This window comes from Wolffia australiana, chromosome 1 (genome assembly GCF_029677425.1).
Source record: "Wolffia australiana isolate 7733 chromosome 1, ASM2967742v1".
NCBI lineage: Eukaryota > Viridiplantae > Streptophyta > Magnoliopsida > Alismatales > Araceae > Wolffia > Wolffia australiana.
Genome location: NC_135835.1, coordinates 25941884 through 25956314, shown reverse-complemented (window position 1 = coordinate 25956314; position 14431 = coordinate 25941884). Strand labels below are relative to the sequence as shown.

The following is a 14431-nucleotide window of genomic DNA, read 5'->3' as shown; positions in this document are numbered from 1 at the left end:
CATGATTTCGAAAAACCGAACGACGACAATAGCAGCCATTCTTGACCCTTTCAATATGGGAGAATCTCTCGATCCTAGTGGCATTAAGGATGCATTGGCATTTGTCTGCCGCCTTATGCCCAAACATGGTGAGCAAGACATAATTTGTACCAACCTCGAGGATGAGGATTGGCTAGCAGAACTTATTGATGGCATAACGCCAGCAAGGGAGAAGGAACGATGAGTACCAACTCCAGCCAAGGAATTGGAGGCATATTTACAATTGACAAAGAGGAAGAACAATGAGAGAGTATTGGGATTGTGGGCACGCATAGGAGGAGGAACCTACCGACGACTTTCTACCCTTGCGCAAGAGTTTCTCTTAGTATGTGCAACCAGTGCCCCAGTAGAACGTTTATTCTCCGGGGGACATGCTGCCGTCACTTTCAAGCGAACCCGTCTTACTGCTGAATGCATTGAGCTCCTGGTCACAGTCAGATGTTGATTATGTGTCGAGAATGCTTAGCTATGCAAGGGAGACAGTGCGATTGACTTTTCTGATGACGAAAACTAGTGAAAGTTGCTACTCTTAATTTACTTCTATATGTCCAATCTTCAAATGTAATTTTACTGGAGAATTTTTTTGCAGCAGCAGCGATCTTGGTTGGGAAAGTTAACTCTTCAATTTTTCTTCCTTGATCGACATCTTCCCCGAGCGCAGGTACCTTTTTTTGAGAACTGAACTAACTCGCAATCCATTTTGAGTTCTCAATCAAAATATTTAAATCCATTTTGAGCACCAACCACCTATACTCTCTTCCGACTATACCTGAACGTTATACTCTCTTTTCAACTAGAGGTCCTTAAAGCAATAGATCTAAACGAGAGGTTAGTAGTGAACCTTGGGGTGTCTTCAAAATAAAACCTCGACTAGTACATGAATTTTCATTATTGCGTCACTTTATTGATTATTCGCTTTAGGTTTTTGCTTTTGGTTCCAGGTTATTAGAAGATTATGTTTCGCTCTAGTTTTCCATTTGAGTTTTCTTTCGCGTTCTTAATACTTTCTGCATTATCCATTTTATTTATCCTATTTTTTCAAATTTCCCAAATTTTTTTAATGGCATCTGTTCCAATTTGGCTTCTGAAAGTTGTTTTCTTCTTAGTGGTTTGTGTTCAAATTTGGTTCAACGGGATTAATTATTTTGGTTTTAATGGCATCTGTTCCATTTATGGTTTTGCTTTGTTGGGGTCCATTTCGATCTACCGATTTCCCCACTTCGCTCATATTGAATCCCATCAGAAACCAAAAGTTGTTTATAACCATCTGAATTAATAACCATTCCATCAGGGAATAAAACTGATAGAACTGTATCTTCTGAAACCAATCTTGTTCAAAGAATATTCAGTCATGACTTGAGATAAGAATACTGTTCTACGCGTCTTTACTTTGATTTAGGTAAGTTCATTTGTGTCACTTGCCTTCTATGATTTTTAAGTTTCAGGGGGTAATCCCTTCCTCATTTAGGTTGTGTAAATTCCTCAACTTGGTACTTTTCAAGAAGCAACTGACGTATTTAGACTCTCAGTCTCCCCATTATAAATAGAGATCATTTGAAATATTGTAGGCTATATGATATTTCTCAATTACATGAGGTGTTGGTGTGTGATGTGATCATTTCTTTGATATATTGGAAACTGCTAGTTTATTTTGTTCGAGAAAAAAATCATGTCTATTATGTATTTCTCACCAAGGAAACAACATACATTTTTTCTTTTATTCATTCGTACTCAGGGCCTCACATAGTCCTACTTTTTCATGCCAAAATATTCAAATTTATTCATTTATTTGTGGGGATCTCTGCCCTGTGTGTTCCTTCATGCCACGAAGAGACAATTGAAAAAAATCTCCTCCTAATTCCATTTTAGCAGAAGGATTTCTTTAAAAATCAAAGTTTGTTCCCTGTGTATCATTCAAGGTTTTGCAGTGTGAAATATTCTCAGCTTTTGTTTCCAATATAAGCTCCTGTCCAATTGTTTGTTCAGGGAATCAATATTATCTAAAATGTGTGATAATGTGATTCGATGTCTTATTTATCACTATAATAGATAACTTTAAATTTTAGTTGAGATCATCATGACCTGAATTAAGATGATTAAGTTTGGATGAATGTGTCCAACTATTTGGTTCCTAATTGCTTATTGGACGGTGGATCTTCTCTTGTAGGATGATAAGCGTTCGTCCATACCTTCTGCCCCACAAACTCATTTTCACGACTTCTCCTCGTTGAATGGGGTCTTCAAATTCTTGCACTTTCTCTCAATCTCTCTTGTTGTTTATGAGAGAAAACTACTGCCCCAATGCTGAGAAAATCCCCAGGAATCAATGTGGATGAAAGAGCATTTACTGGCTCTTGAATTTATTAACGGCCAAGTTGCAAACATTCAAACGTTGTAATGGTTTGCAAACTTGGTGGACATTTTTTTATTTTCTGTTAGACAGTAAATCTTTATTTTTCATTTTCAACATGAGTGTTATTGTTTTTATCATACATTCTTCTTGAAGGAGAAAATCTCAGCATTTTCTCCATCATTATATTAATTTATTATATTATTATATTGATGAAAGTCATGACCAGTGAATGAAATGAAAATCATTTGGTGAGTCACTAAATCCTTCATTTTCCATCAATATATTAACTTATTAAATTATTATATTCATTATTTTCATTATTAAAATGTGACAATGACTTTTTCATCCGTGAAAAAATTATTCAATTCTTTTAATGACTGCGTCAACAAATTAATCATTACATTCATAATTTCTCATTCATAAAAACAATTTTGAAATTATTTTCAAGAAAAACCTCAATAAATATTTAATATTTCAATCAAGAACTTAATTTACCTATATTCCATGTTTCACGTCACTAGTTTGATTATCACAACATAGTAAACCGTAAGTCAGTAAATCCTAAAATTTTCCATCAATATATTTATTTATTAAATTATTCTATTCGTAATTTTCATTATTAAAATGCAACTATGAATTTTTAATCTGTAAAAAAATTATTCAATTCTATTGAATACTGTCACTCAATCCCTAATTTCTCCGTCAACAAATTAATTATTAAATTAATTTCTTGCATATCCCAGAAATAAATTTATTACTGAAATGTATTTAAAAACAAATAAATTACTTAGATTTTCTGTCAAAAAATTAAATATTACATTTATAATTTCACATCTCTAAAAATAATTATTAAGTTGTTTTCAAGAAAATTTTCACTAAATATTAAAATTTTCAATGAAGCATTTAATTATTAAATTATTTATATTCCCAAAGTTTAGGTCAATAATTTGATTATCACAACACATTAAACCATATTAATTTTTCCATCAATATATTAATTTTTTGAATTATTATATTCATAATTTTCTTTATTAAAATGTAATTATGAATTTTGAATCCATAATTATGGAATATGTCACTAAATCTTTAATTTTCTCGCCAAGAAATTAATTTGAAACTTTTTTATACACATTTCCCAGAAAAAACTTAATTACTTAAATGTATTTAATAAAATAATAATTTTTTACCTTTTCTGCCAATAAAATCATTATTACAATGCATTAAAAATCCGTCACGGCCGTCATTCGTGACGAACATTTCATCACGTCACGCGTCCGGGGTATTCCGTCACCATCACGTCACCGTCACCTTCATGGCCCCTGCATTCATTCACGGTCACCGTGACGTCATCCGTCATGTTGCCATCACGGTGACATGTGACGTGACGGATGACGTTTGACGATCCCTAGATGTGAGTGGATGTGGATGGATGACGGTGAACTAGAATGGTGGAAAAGAGATGGTAGTAATCTAATGGATATGATGAAATAATCGATAAGAGGTTGTGAAATGGAGAAAAAGGATGATGGATTATATGATTTTAGGGTTTTACATGCATTGGAGATGTATGGGGTAGGGTGAGGGGATAAAAGATAGTGCCGAGAATGAGATAATGAAAATAAGGGTGTAGATCTAACTGAAGGGCTTTGAAGGACAGAAATCAACGTAAGGCAAGAAACTGACCTTAGGTCCCTATTTTACACCAGCATCAAGGGATTTTTCCCTTGCACTGAAGACACTGGGAACAGTTGATGGACCTTCAAAATTCTCACTTTCTTTCAATATGCCTCTCTAGGACGAATTTAGCTTAAAGATAATTCTTATAAAACTGTGGGCCTCTAAGTATAGATAGAACTATATGGATGGAAAGCAGCAGAAAATTAAAGTACACTCAAAATTTAAGCCCAAAACTTCTCCAAGATCATCATCTATCACAATTTAAATTTGGATCATTCTCAACCCTCCAATTTTGCAAGTCCAAAAAATGTCAAAACATCCAATTAAATAATTCCAAAAAATACATATTAATTAATAAAAATTTTATAAAAATATATTTCTAATTCCAACAATGATATCTCGTTGAATATAATGCCAAATAATTCAGGAAAACCATATTCTGAATAATTAATTTCTTTCAGAATCATCAGTACTAAAAATCCCTCAAAATACTTAAAAATTTTCAAACTTTAAAACGTCCTTGTAAAAATAGTTTAACCATTTTAAGCCTCATGACACATTTTAGGCATGATAATCAATTTAATGTGACTAAAGATGTCAATATCATCATATTAAACTATTGATACGGGGTGTTATCACTCTAACACAACTGATATTAATAAAATCATTCATTTCTACTCACTCCACACATATTACACTTGCTTGTTGTGATCCATTGTCACTCTGTGCTACCAAAGTGCTGGTTAAGGTAGTTAAATTAAAATTTATCAATCGAAAATTCCATAATATGTGAAATATTTCGCTAAATTTTTTTGATTAATTAGGTTAAAGATTCATTCTATTAAATTTTCTACAACTTTGGTTTTTATCTACTTTTATTTTATTAAATTATATTTCATACATTTTAAACATCAAATCTTAAACACTTATATTCACTTAAATATCATTTTTTGATCCGCGCTCTATATGGATTTCACCCTTACTTCCTATAAGCTCATATGGAAAAGTAAAAAAAGGATCATATATAATAAGCATAGAATCAAATATGTAACCTTAATTTCTTTTTATCAGATGGAGTCATTTCTTGGGGCCAAGGACCAGACGTTAGGTTAATTTAATTCATTTTATTAGTTAAGTATTGTATCTTTTTTAGTGTAGAAATGCATTAAGGGTTGACTTAAGAGGTATAACTTTATGCCGTGACAATTATTATTTTCTCTTTTCATAATGTAACAAATATATCAAATAAAGATCGTATTGATTCATCAAAGTAAAACATTGATTCGAATATAACGAGATGAGGGGTTATGATGAGGGAGCATGACTATCAAAAATTATGGTTTAAGTTTATATTGTCGTTTTGTTTTGAGTTTAATCCGTAAATTTATAAAAACATATGTTCACAAAAATAAATCCAGCCAGCGATAAGGACATATCATCTCATGAAAGAATGATGACTTGGCACTTATAATTAATTAAATGGTGATTGAGGAGGTACATATAAATTACAAGATAGTGAGGTGTGAGAATAGCAGGTTGATTAGGTAATAGTTAGTATTTAATCATATTGAAAGGATTAAGACCAAAAATATCATATAGGAGATAGTGGTGTGAGAGAGAAAAGGGAAGATGAAGAGATGTGAAAACATGAGAGGATAAACAGAGATATGTCGATGAGTGTCAGTGTGTGAATGAATATGAGTGTGTATTATAGAGGTGATGATGAGGGTTTAAGAATTTCTGCTGAATGATGAAGGTCAGCTAATATTTGATGATAAAAATCAGCCTACTAAAGTAGGAATCAAGTTCACAGACATTTCTTACAGTTATCTGCACTAAATCTTCTATATGTGATGGCATCATATAAAAAGTGGAGAAAGTCAAAGATGCCCTCAAATTTTAATCGTGATCAGCCACATCTCATGTTTTTGTTCAAATTATGAGTGGCCACATGGAACCACTAGAATACAACAAATTAGGCAATAGGTGACGCAGGACATCGTCGGGGCATCATCTGATCGACACCGAGAGTATGGGTTCGGTGCCGATGATAGATGGGAGAAGTCGGACTACGACGGGGTGTCGTCTGATGGTGAATGCGAATGAGCGAATATCAACGAAGATGCCAAGCAAATAAAGTATGGTACGTGCAAGTGCCGACTCGCTAGACATGAGGTTGGAGGGAAGATCCTTATAGATTGGATCTCCCCTCGCTAGACATGATTGTAACGGGGATTGAAACAACAAACGACAAACGAAAACAAAAATTACAAACAGAAAAACAAAGATCGCATGCCCATTACCCAGAATGCTTAAATCGGGGCATACGTACCATCGCATTGGCTTGCCGGGTGGGCTGAACGTGAACCGTCGGTGATGTCGATGACGATGGTGACATCTCCGAAGACGTTTCTGGCGGCTCGGGCTGCGCCGCGCCATCAATAGGATAAAATAAACATGCATGTGTAATGTGATGGCACAGCATAGTGTGGCATATAAGTTTGCTTTCTAAATTCCCTCCAATCATGGTGTTACACCAAGCTATAGATATATTAGCAACAATTTTTCAAGTTTTCAAAAATCTAAAACAATGATTCAATCAACACCATAAAGAGTTTTTCTCTTGTGATCACATATATTATGATTAATCCAGCCTTTTTATCCATTTCACCATGCCACTTAATGATATCTCATTTTTGCATTGGGATTGTCCATTTGATAATGACATTTTTAAAATGATTAGTTGCAACCAATCAGTCTAAATCAAGGATTGGTTTCTATTTTTTTTCTTTTTTTTTATTGGCAAAAAACACGGTGCCGGGTACGGCCAATCCTAGGGGTTGTGCCCGCAGACCGATCCATCCGTGCCCTGGACGCCACCCAGGGGATTTTTATTTATAAAGTGAAGTGTTTGTCAATGTTTATAGGCGTGGAGCGAGTATAAATATCCCAATTACACTCGGACCCCACTCGCCCACGCCCATATTTGAGGAAAAGAAAAGATACATGAGTAATACCTCGCAGGCACTCGGGGAAGTGTGCTCGTCGTTGTCCCACCGGAGCCGCCCCGTGATGACGATGTAGTGCGGGAGGTGTCCTCTCCTTCGTCAAGTGGGATCAAGGAAGTTTGTGTTGAAGGCTCTAGTCGAGGTGGGTGCTGTCCACGCCTCTAGCTCCAGCATTCCACGCAATCCTCCAATCCCGCGGGCCTGGCGTCACGAGGAATTGGTTGGTTGATTGGTTTCTATTTGATCAAAATGAATTGCAATACATGACAGGGTGAAAATTTAAGAATCAAAGACCTTTAAATAGATCCCATAAAATAAAATGGCATTCAAAGAAATATATTAAAACATAGTAAACCATAAAAAATCACTTTATCCCTGATTTTAACTTCAAACAATTGTACATTAGTTCAAACCTAGTAAAACATTTTATTAAGAATAGAATGTCTGTTTAAAAAACTCCAAGATTCACAAAAGTACAAATATCCTTTTCCAAATAGACTTCACATGTTTATTATGGATAATCTACATATGCAATGACATGAATGCAAATAAATATGTGGATTGAGGGATATAACCTAATAGTTAGTGTGTTATTAGGGCACTACTTCAGAATTGAGAAAATAGAAGAATGAAAATGATAGATTTTAATGATCACAGAGGTTATTACAACTGTTCCTGCCTATTAATGAAGAAATAAATTAAGAAAGATAATAGTTTCCTCAACTTTACCTAGTCTTAAGGTTTTACTATAGATTTAGTGCTTATATTGAGGGAGTAACACAGACATCTCTTTGAACCAGGTAGCATGAGTATCCATTAACATCTCCAAAATCATAATATTTGCTCACACTCTAAAGGATACAGCTAAGCATAGTTTAGTAATTAAGGATTGAGATGCAAGTCATGGGATGAAATAGAAATTTTTTCTTTTAGAAATTATATATCTAACATAATTTATAACATGATGGCCATAAAAGGAGTTGCAGAGTAAGATAATTCATTTAACAAACCATGGTTATACATTTGAAGAATTCCTTTTTATAGGTCTTCATCATAGACATTCAAATTCAAAACTAATGAAACTTTATATGAAGGCATGAACGATTTTCTGGAAATTTAGGGATATAACCTAGATAGTGGATAGGTGCAATTCTAGGTATCAACAATGATGATCTTGTTGGTTTAATGGAGACGTTGCCTGTAAATGACAGCGATCACATGGGATTGAACCAAAGTGGCCAAATTACAGAATGTGAATGTATTAAGAATGTGAATGGAATTCTGAATATCAGAATCATTAGTAAAATGGATAAAATGTGGCAAAACTCACTTATTCATGCTGAATTTTATAGCTAGATATTATGTTTCTAACGTTAAAAATTATGGATGTTCTTTTGTTTTAATAAAATCATGTAAATGGATAACAACAGGAGGTGAAAGGAGTCATTTGGATTTGGACTTCAAGATTAGCCATACCCTGGCTCGTTTGGAACTCTTGCCTGGATGGTTCATTATAGATAACCATAACTGATCATGACGAAGGTTCCATGAGAGAGTAACAATCACTACTCTTCGTATAGAATGATCTGAAAATTGGCACCCACTGGTTAGAAACTTAACCTATGAATTGGTTAAATTCATCCATTATTAACTTACATATATGTCAATATTTTTAATCAATGAGGTTGGATAATAAATGTAATTGGGACCTTAAAGTTATTAACAAGATTGATACATGGGCCAAGGGGGTTACACATGTAATATTAAAGAATGTTGTTGGATACACTTAACTCATAAGAAATTTTATGAAAAGTTTTTAAATAATTATAAAGAAGGAGGGCACCTATATTTTTCACCCATGATAACCAGACCTTCTAATGTTTCTTCTTTACCTCACTTTCCTCTCATCTTCAAGAAGAGTTGGAGAAAAAGAGGAAGATATCCAAGAATCCCATGATCATTTTCATACTTCAAGAGCTCAGCACATGAATGGGTTGATGACACTTTCCCTAGGCAAAGGCAAATGGTAGAAAGAATCCCCACAAGGTAATATCATCTTGCTATGTTTCATATATCAATTGAGAATTATTTCCACCTTTAGTTTCATGAAATGAGTTTTTCAAGCATTTAATTAAGGTCCAGAACCCAACATTGATGCAATGGATGAGGGATAGTAGGAGATGTGTGACATGACATACTTTTATACTGTGATGATGGTGGTGATAACTCGTTAGAGAAAAGGATAAAAGGGTATAAAAGAGAATTATGATGCTAAAGTAACATCAAAGGTGATACAAAAATCAGCAGCATCTTCGTCAAAAAAGCTGGTATTGATAGAGGTTGTGGCACATAATTGAAGGAATGTCTCGTGACAGTCTTTGACATCTGTATCAATGACCTTTAAAACATAATATGATGGCTATGTGACTAAAGCACAAAGTCAGTTTCTTTATCCCTTTGACACGCAATGTGATGCATGGCATGATACCCATTTAGGGTAATGCCATCATGTTGATTACATCCTTTGCATGTCTTCATTGTACCTTTATCGCATCTTCTCTCATTCAGACATGTCAAACCCTACACTCACTTTAGACAAATGTGAAGTATGGAGGACGAGCAAGACAAGCTAATCATTCTATTCCCCAAATACTATTCATGCTCTTACAACTATTACACACACTTAATAATACTACAAAGTTTTATTAGATCATCATGTCGTCATATTTGAACCATATGATTGATTCTCTTCCCTCTAGCTAGACTTCATCTCCATTACTTCCCATCCCCCTATATCTATTGCTGATGGTGGTTCTTGTCACGTCCGATAACATGGAACCATCCATCCTATCTCCTCCCATATCTCACTAACAATTTCTTTATGTCCTAAATTTTTTCACCAACCTATTTTCCATTAGTGCGTTCAATTAGTTTCTGATATTTTCAATTATATTTTAATATATTTTTTTACCTTTCAAAATATCTTTCTAGCACACCAGCTTGATTTTGGGTCATTAGAATGGTAAAGTTTTCTATGATATAGGGTCAAAGCAACCCCCTGAGGCTTCTACACCTTCATCCTACTCTTTTGACTAAAAACTCGATCATCCCTGCCTCTCGAAACTATGCCAAGCTTTTCAGTAGATTATATGACTTTGTGAATGTGTGACCTATTCGGTAGTATGTGGCTTGAGTTCCATCCTCTCTCTTCTCTTGATCTTTACAAGTGCTGCTTCTGGTGAGATTTGATGGTCAACAAATCAGATTTATGGAAGTATGATTTGATGAAATGAGAAGGATACCCAATGCTCTAATGATTGTGAGGATAAATCTAGAGGCTGAACCTTGAACGACTTGAACAAGATATTCCAAGGAGCCAATAATTTCACAAAAGCCCCTATGAAAATTTTATAAATGTCCCTATACCTAAGGCATAACCATCAATATCTTCAAATTGATGTGTTTGACCCTTTGGCCGTAAAAAAATTCCGTGTAAAACCAAATTAATTAACTATATTTTCATTGAGATTAATTAGGAAAGGGTGGGTATAATAAAAAAGTATGTCCTGCACTCCCTGACTTCATTTCAACCTACAATAAGTAGTCAATTTGTTTCCACCTTCTCGTGTGGGGCCAAGCTACACCTTATGTTCCAAATGATGTACTGGATTGTGTCAACTTTCCCATGAAAGATTTATTATCATCTGTTATCTTTTATGTTTAATCCTTCATTTGTATAAGATTCTTGAATTTGTAAAGGTATTTTTAAGTATCAAACCCTAAATATTTAGTCTAGTTAGTAATGATATGTGTAGTAAATCATCTAAGGCTAGCTCTTTTAATTTTTCCACTACTATGACCAGGTATTTAACTATATCTTCTTCATTCAATTAGAGTCCTCTTATACCAAGGTCGGATGATCACATCATGACCAAACAATGACTTTAATGGACTTGTCTCTACATCCAAGCAATGATAGTTTATAACATACTGGTTAGGGACTTGTAGGTGATAGGCGTAAAAACATGATCTTCCATCCTCAAGATGTCATTTGTATCTAAGGTCCACGGACAGCTTAAACTACTATGGCATGAATCAACTTGATTAATGTAAGGTATGTTACTATTCAAGTGTTTGCACATACCAATTCAATGAACCTTTTTTTTTCAAAAGAGAAACCACTCTTTGGCCTTAGTGTCTCCACCCTAATGACTTCATAATATGCTGTACTAATCATATGATCAGGATTAGACATTGATATTCTTTCAAGATATTTTGATGTCCTTTAGTATCCTTCAAATAGAAATATTTAAGAAACATGTTAAAGACCATCATATTATCTCATCATAATTTATTTTTAGCCTTTTATACATTCATAGAATTCATTTATAAATATTATAGGACATTATAATGAATATTTAACAATATATGGAATTAGTCATTTCCTCTCCGGCCACCTATATTTCCAAATTTTGATAGTGAAAAATAAGATTTCAACAACATCGTTTGACCGGACAACGAGGAGATCCAATCCTCTAAATATCATGTGGATATGTCAAGAGCCCAGACATTTGAACAACTTGAATATACTTATCAAAAAAACAAGAAAGAGCAGATCCTAACTATTAAAATGTGATGTTTTTTTCATCTATGCTTTTGATTTTTAAGTCTACCTTTGATTCAATCTTCTACTGGGAAACAAATTTCAGATCAAGTCAATCCCAGGAGGCGCTCTCCAAGAGAATGGAAGAAAGAAGGGACGCAATGTATTTATCCTTCATCTTAAAACCCAAAGGGTTATGGTTTACATACAATTCATGGTTAGCAGACCGGTTTTAGGAGATACGTTTTCCCTTCCTTCTCTTCTCTTGTAGACGGCTCCCCCAATGGGAGCACTGAACATGGGACAAACCCATGAATGCAGTGGGGACGGCTTCACTATAGTGAGGAGAATTAAGGCATATAAGGCTACCCAAAAACCAATTTGTTTACATACTACCCATGGTTAGTGGGCCTGTTTGAGGATCCGGGCTTTCCTCCTCCTCTTCACAACTCACCCATTGGGATCAGGGAAACCCCCAAAGGTATAGGGACCTTGCTCCCCTAGGGGAACACAAAAGGGAGGAAACATATGAAACTCAAAAGGAGCAAGAAGTCACAATCCTCCCCTGCTTGTTCCTCCTCCTCCGTTCAAAAGCTGCAGGCAGGAGCTCCCCAAAAGCCTCCAAGAACAACTGCCACTCCTCTTCATTCATCCTTTTGAAAGAGATACACCCATCCTGAGACACTTTGAGCACACAACTAGAGCTCACACTCTTTGTTCTTCCCCCCACTACCTTCCCCTTCCCACTCTCCTCCTCCTTCCTCCCCTTCTTCATAGGCACCTTGGGTGGCTTCCTCTGCACCAAACACCCCACAACTCCCCCTTCCTCACCACCACCACCACTACCACCACTAATCTCTGCTTCACAGTGCAACTCCACCGCCACCGCCGCCGCCGCCTGCCGGCAAACGCGCTCGAGCTCGCTCTGCCCAGAGAGATCTCTGGTCATCATGGCACCGACATCGGCCAAGGTCAGGCCGGCGGCGACGGCGCGCTTGAGGAAGATAGTGCAGACCACAAGCACCCTCCCAGACTGCTCAGCCAGCATGGGCAGCTCTCTTCTGAGCACCTCCAAGTCCTCAAAAGGGTCCAACCTCTGAACATACTCCATCTCCTCCTGAGAGAGGCCCACAGAGGACTGGGGCCAGTGCAGCCACTCAAAGTAGGGGTCTTCCAGGCGCTGAGGGAGGCAAAGGCCGTGGTCAATGGGCACCAGCTCGCCCCCTCTCTGCACTAGAATGTTTCCTGCATGGCGGTCCAGGTTCAGCAAACGGACGTCCAGGATGGCGATCCGGTGCACGGATCGGACGGTGAAGGTGGAAGGGCCGAGGTCCGCGGCGTCGCAGGAGTGGGGGACGTAGCGTTGGAGGGAGGCGGTGGCCCAGGGCGGGGAGTTTGAGGGGGAGAAGAGGACGAGCGCGGTGGGGGGCACGCCGGAGAAGTCGCGGTGGTCGAGCAGGAACGCCGCTACTTCTCTGAGAGCCGCGTAAGAACAAGAAGAAGAAGAAGAAGAAGAAGAGGAAGGTTTGAGAATGGCGAAGGAGGAGAGTTGGAAGGCGCCGAGGGGGGAGCCGCCGGGGATGGGCGTGGGGAGAGCGCCGGAGGAGAGGAAGAAGGAGGCTTGGGCGACGAGAGAGTGGAGGCCGCCGGCGAGGAGGTCGAGGAAGGGGAGGCGAGGGGGGGTTTGACAAGGGGAGGAGAGGCTGCGGTGCAAGGAAGGGGAGGAAGAAGGGGGGAGAGTGGGGGGGGGTTGGGAGAGGAGCCGGCGGTGGGAGGAGACGGCCATGGCGGGGGTCGCCCTCCCTGAAGGCTGGAAGAGCGTTCAGGGAGGGAGGAGGAAAAAGAGAGAGAGAGGTTGGAGAGAGAGAGAGAGAGGTTAGAGAGAGACGGTGAGGAAAGATTGGGAGGTTGTCGTGAGGGGAAATGGGGAGGGGAGGAGTCGCTGGCCCGGGTCGTCGGGGGGGGGGATAAAGATGGAAATAAAGAGAGAGGGGAGGGGGGATGAGAGAGGAAAGAGAGACAGTGAGACAGAGAGAGAAAAGAGAGGAGATGGAGATAAGGAGAAAATAGGGAGAGATATTGAGATAGAGATAGAGACAGAGATAATAGAAGAGAGAGAGAGAGAGATTCAGATAGGGATAGAGAGAGAGAGAGAGAGAGATTCAGATAGGGATAGAGACAGAGATAAGAGAAGAGAGCGAGATTCAGATAGGGATAGAGACAGAAAAAAGAGAAGAGGGAGAGAGAAAAGAGGGATAGAGAGAAGGGAGACAGAAGACAGAGAAGGAACAGAGAAGAGAGATAAGGAAGAGAGAAGAGGGAGAGAGAAAAGAGAGAAGATGGAGACAAAATAGAGCGATAAATGGATACAGCGGGAAGAGAGAAGAGGGAGAGAGATAACTGCCAAGACGGAGATACAGAAAAGAGACAGAAGATGGATAGAGACAGAGAGAAGAGAGCTAGAGAAAAGAGAGAAGACGGAGATAAAGAAAAGAGAGAGAAAAAGACAGAAGAAAAAGAAATAAGAGAGAAGAGAGAAGAATGAGAGGACAGAGGATACCGAAAGACGGGGGGTAGTGAGAGACAAAGAGAAGAGGAGGCTAAGAGAGAAGAAAAAAGAGGGAGATCGAGAGAGAGAGAAAAGAGAGAACGAAAGAGAAAAGAAAAAAGAGGGAGAGCGAGAGAGAGAAAAGAGAGAGCGATAGAGAGAAGAGGGAAAGAGAGAGAGAAAGAGAGAGAGAGAGAGAGAGA

At 37.6% G+C, this 14431-nt stretch overlaps 1 protein-coding gene across 1 annotated transcript; it reads right to left on the bottom strand.

Moving 5' to 3' along the window:
• Positions 1-12034: 12034 nt before the first annotated feature.
• LOC144716909 (phosphatidylinositol 4-kinase gamma 8-like) lies at positions 12035-13617 on the bottom strand. Its single transcript, XM_078592182.1, has one exon. It carries the CDS (start codon positions 13464-13466, stop codon positions 12216-12218), a length of 1251 nt encoding a protein of 416 aa, XP_078448308.1. The 5' UTR covers positions 13467-13617; the 3' UTR covers positions 12035-12215.
• Between the last annotated feature and the right edge of the window lie 814 nt (positions 13618-14431).

Coding starts and splice junctions, on each gene's coding strand:
- LOC144716909 (XM_078592182.1), bottom strand. CDS start 13,466: ATGGCCGTCTCCTCCCACCGCCGGCTCCTCTCCCAACCCCCCCCCACT.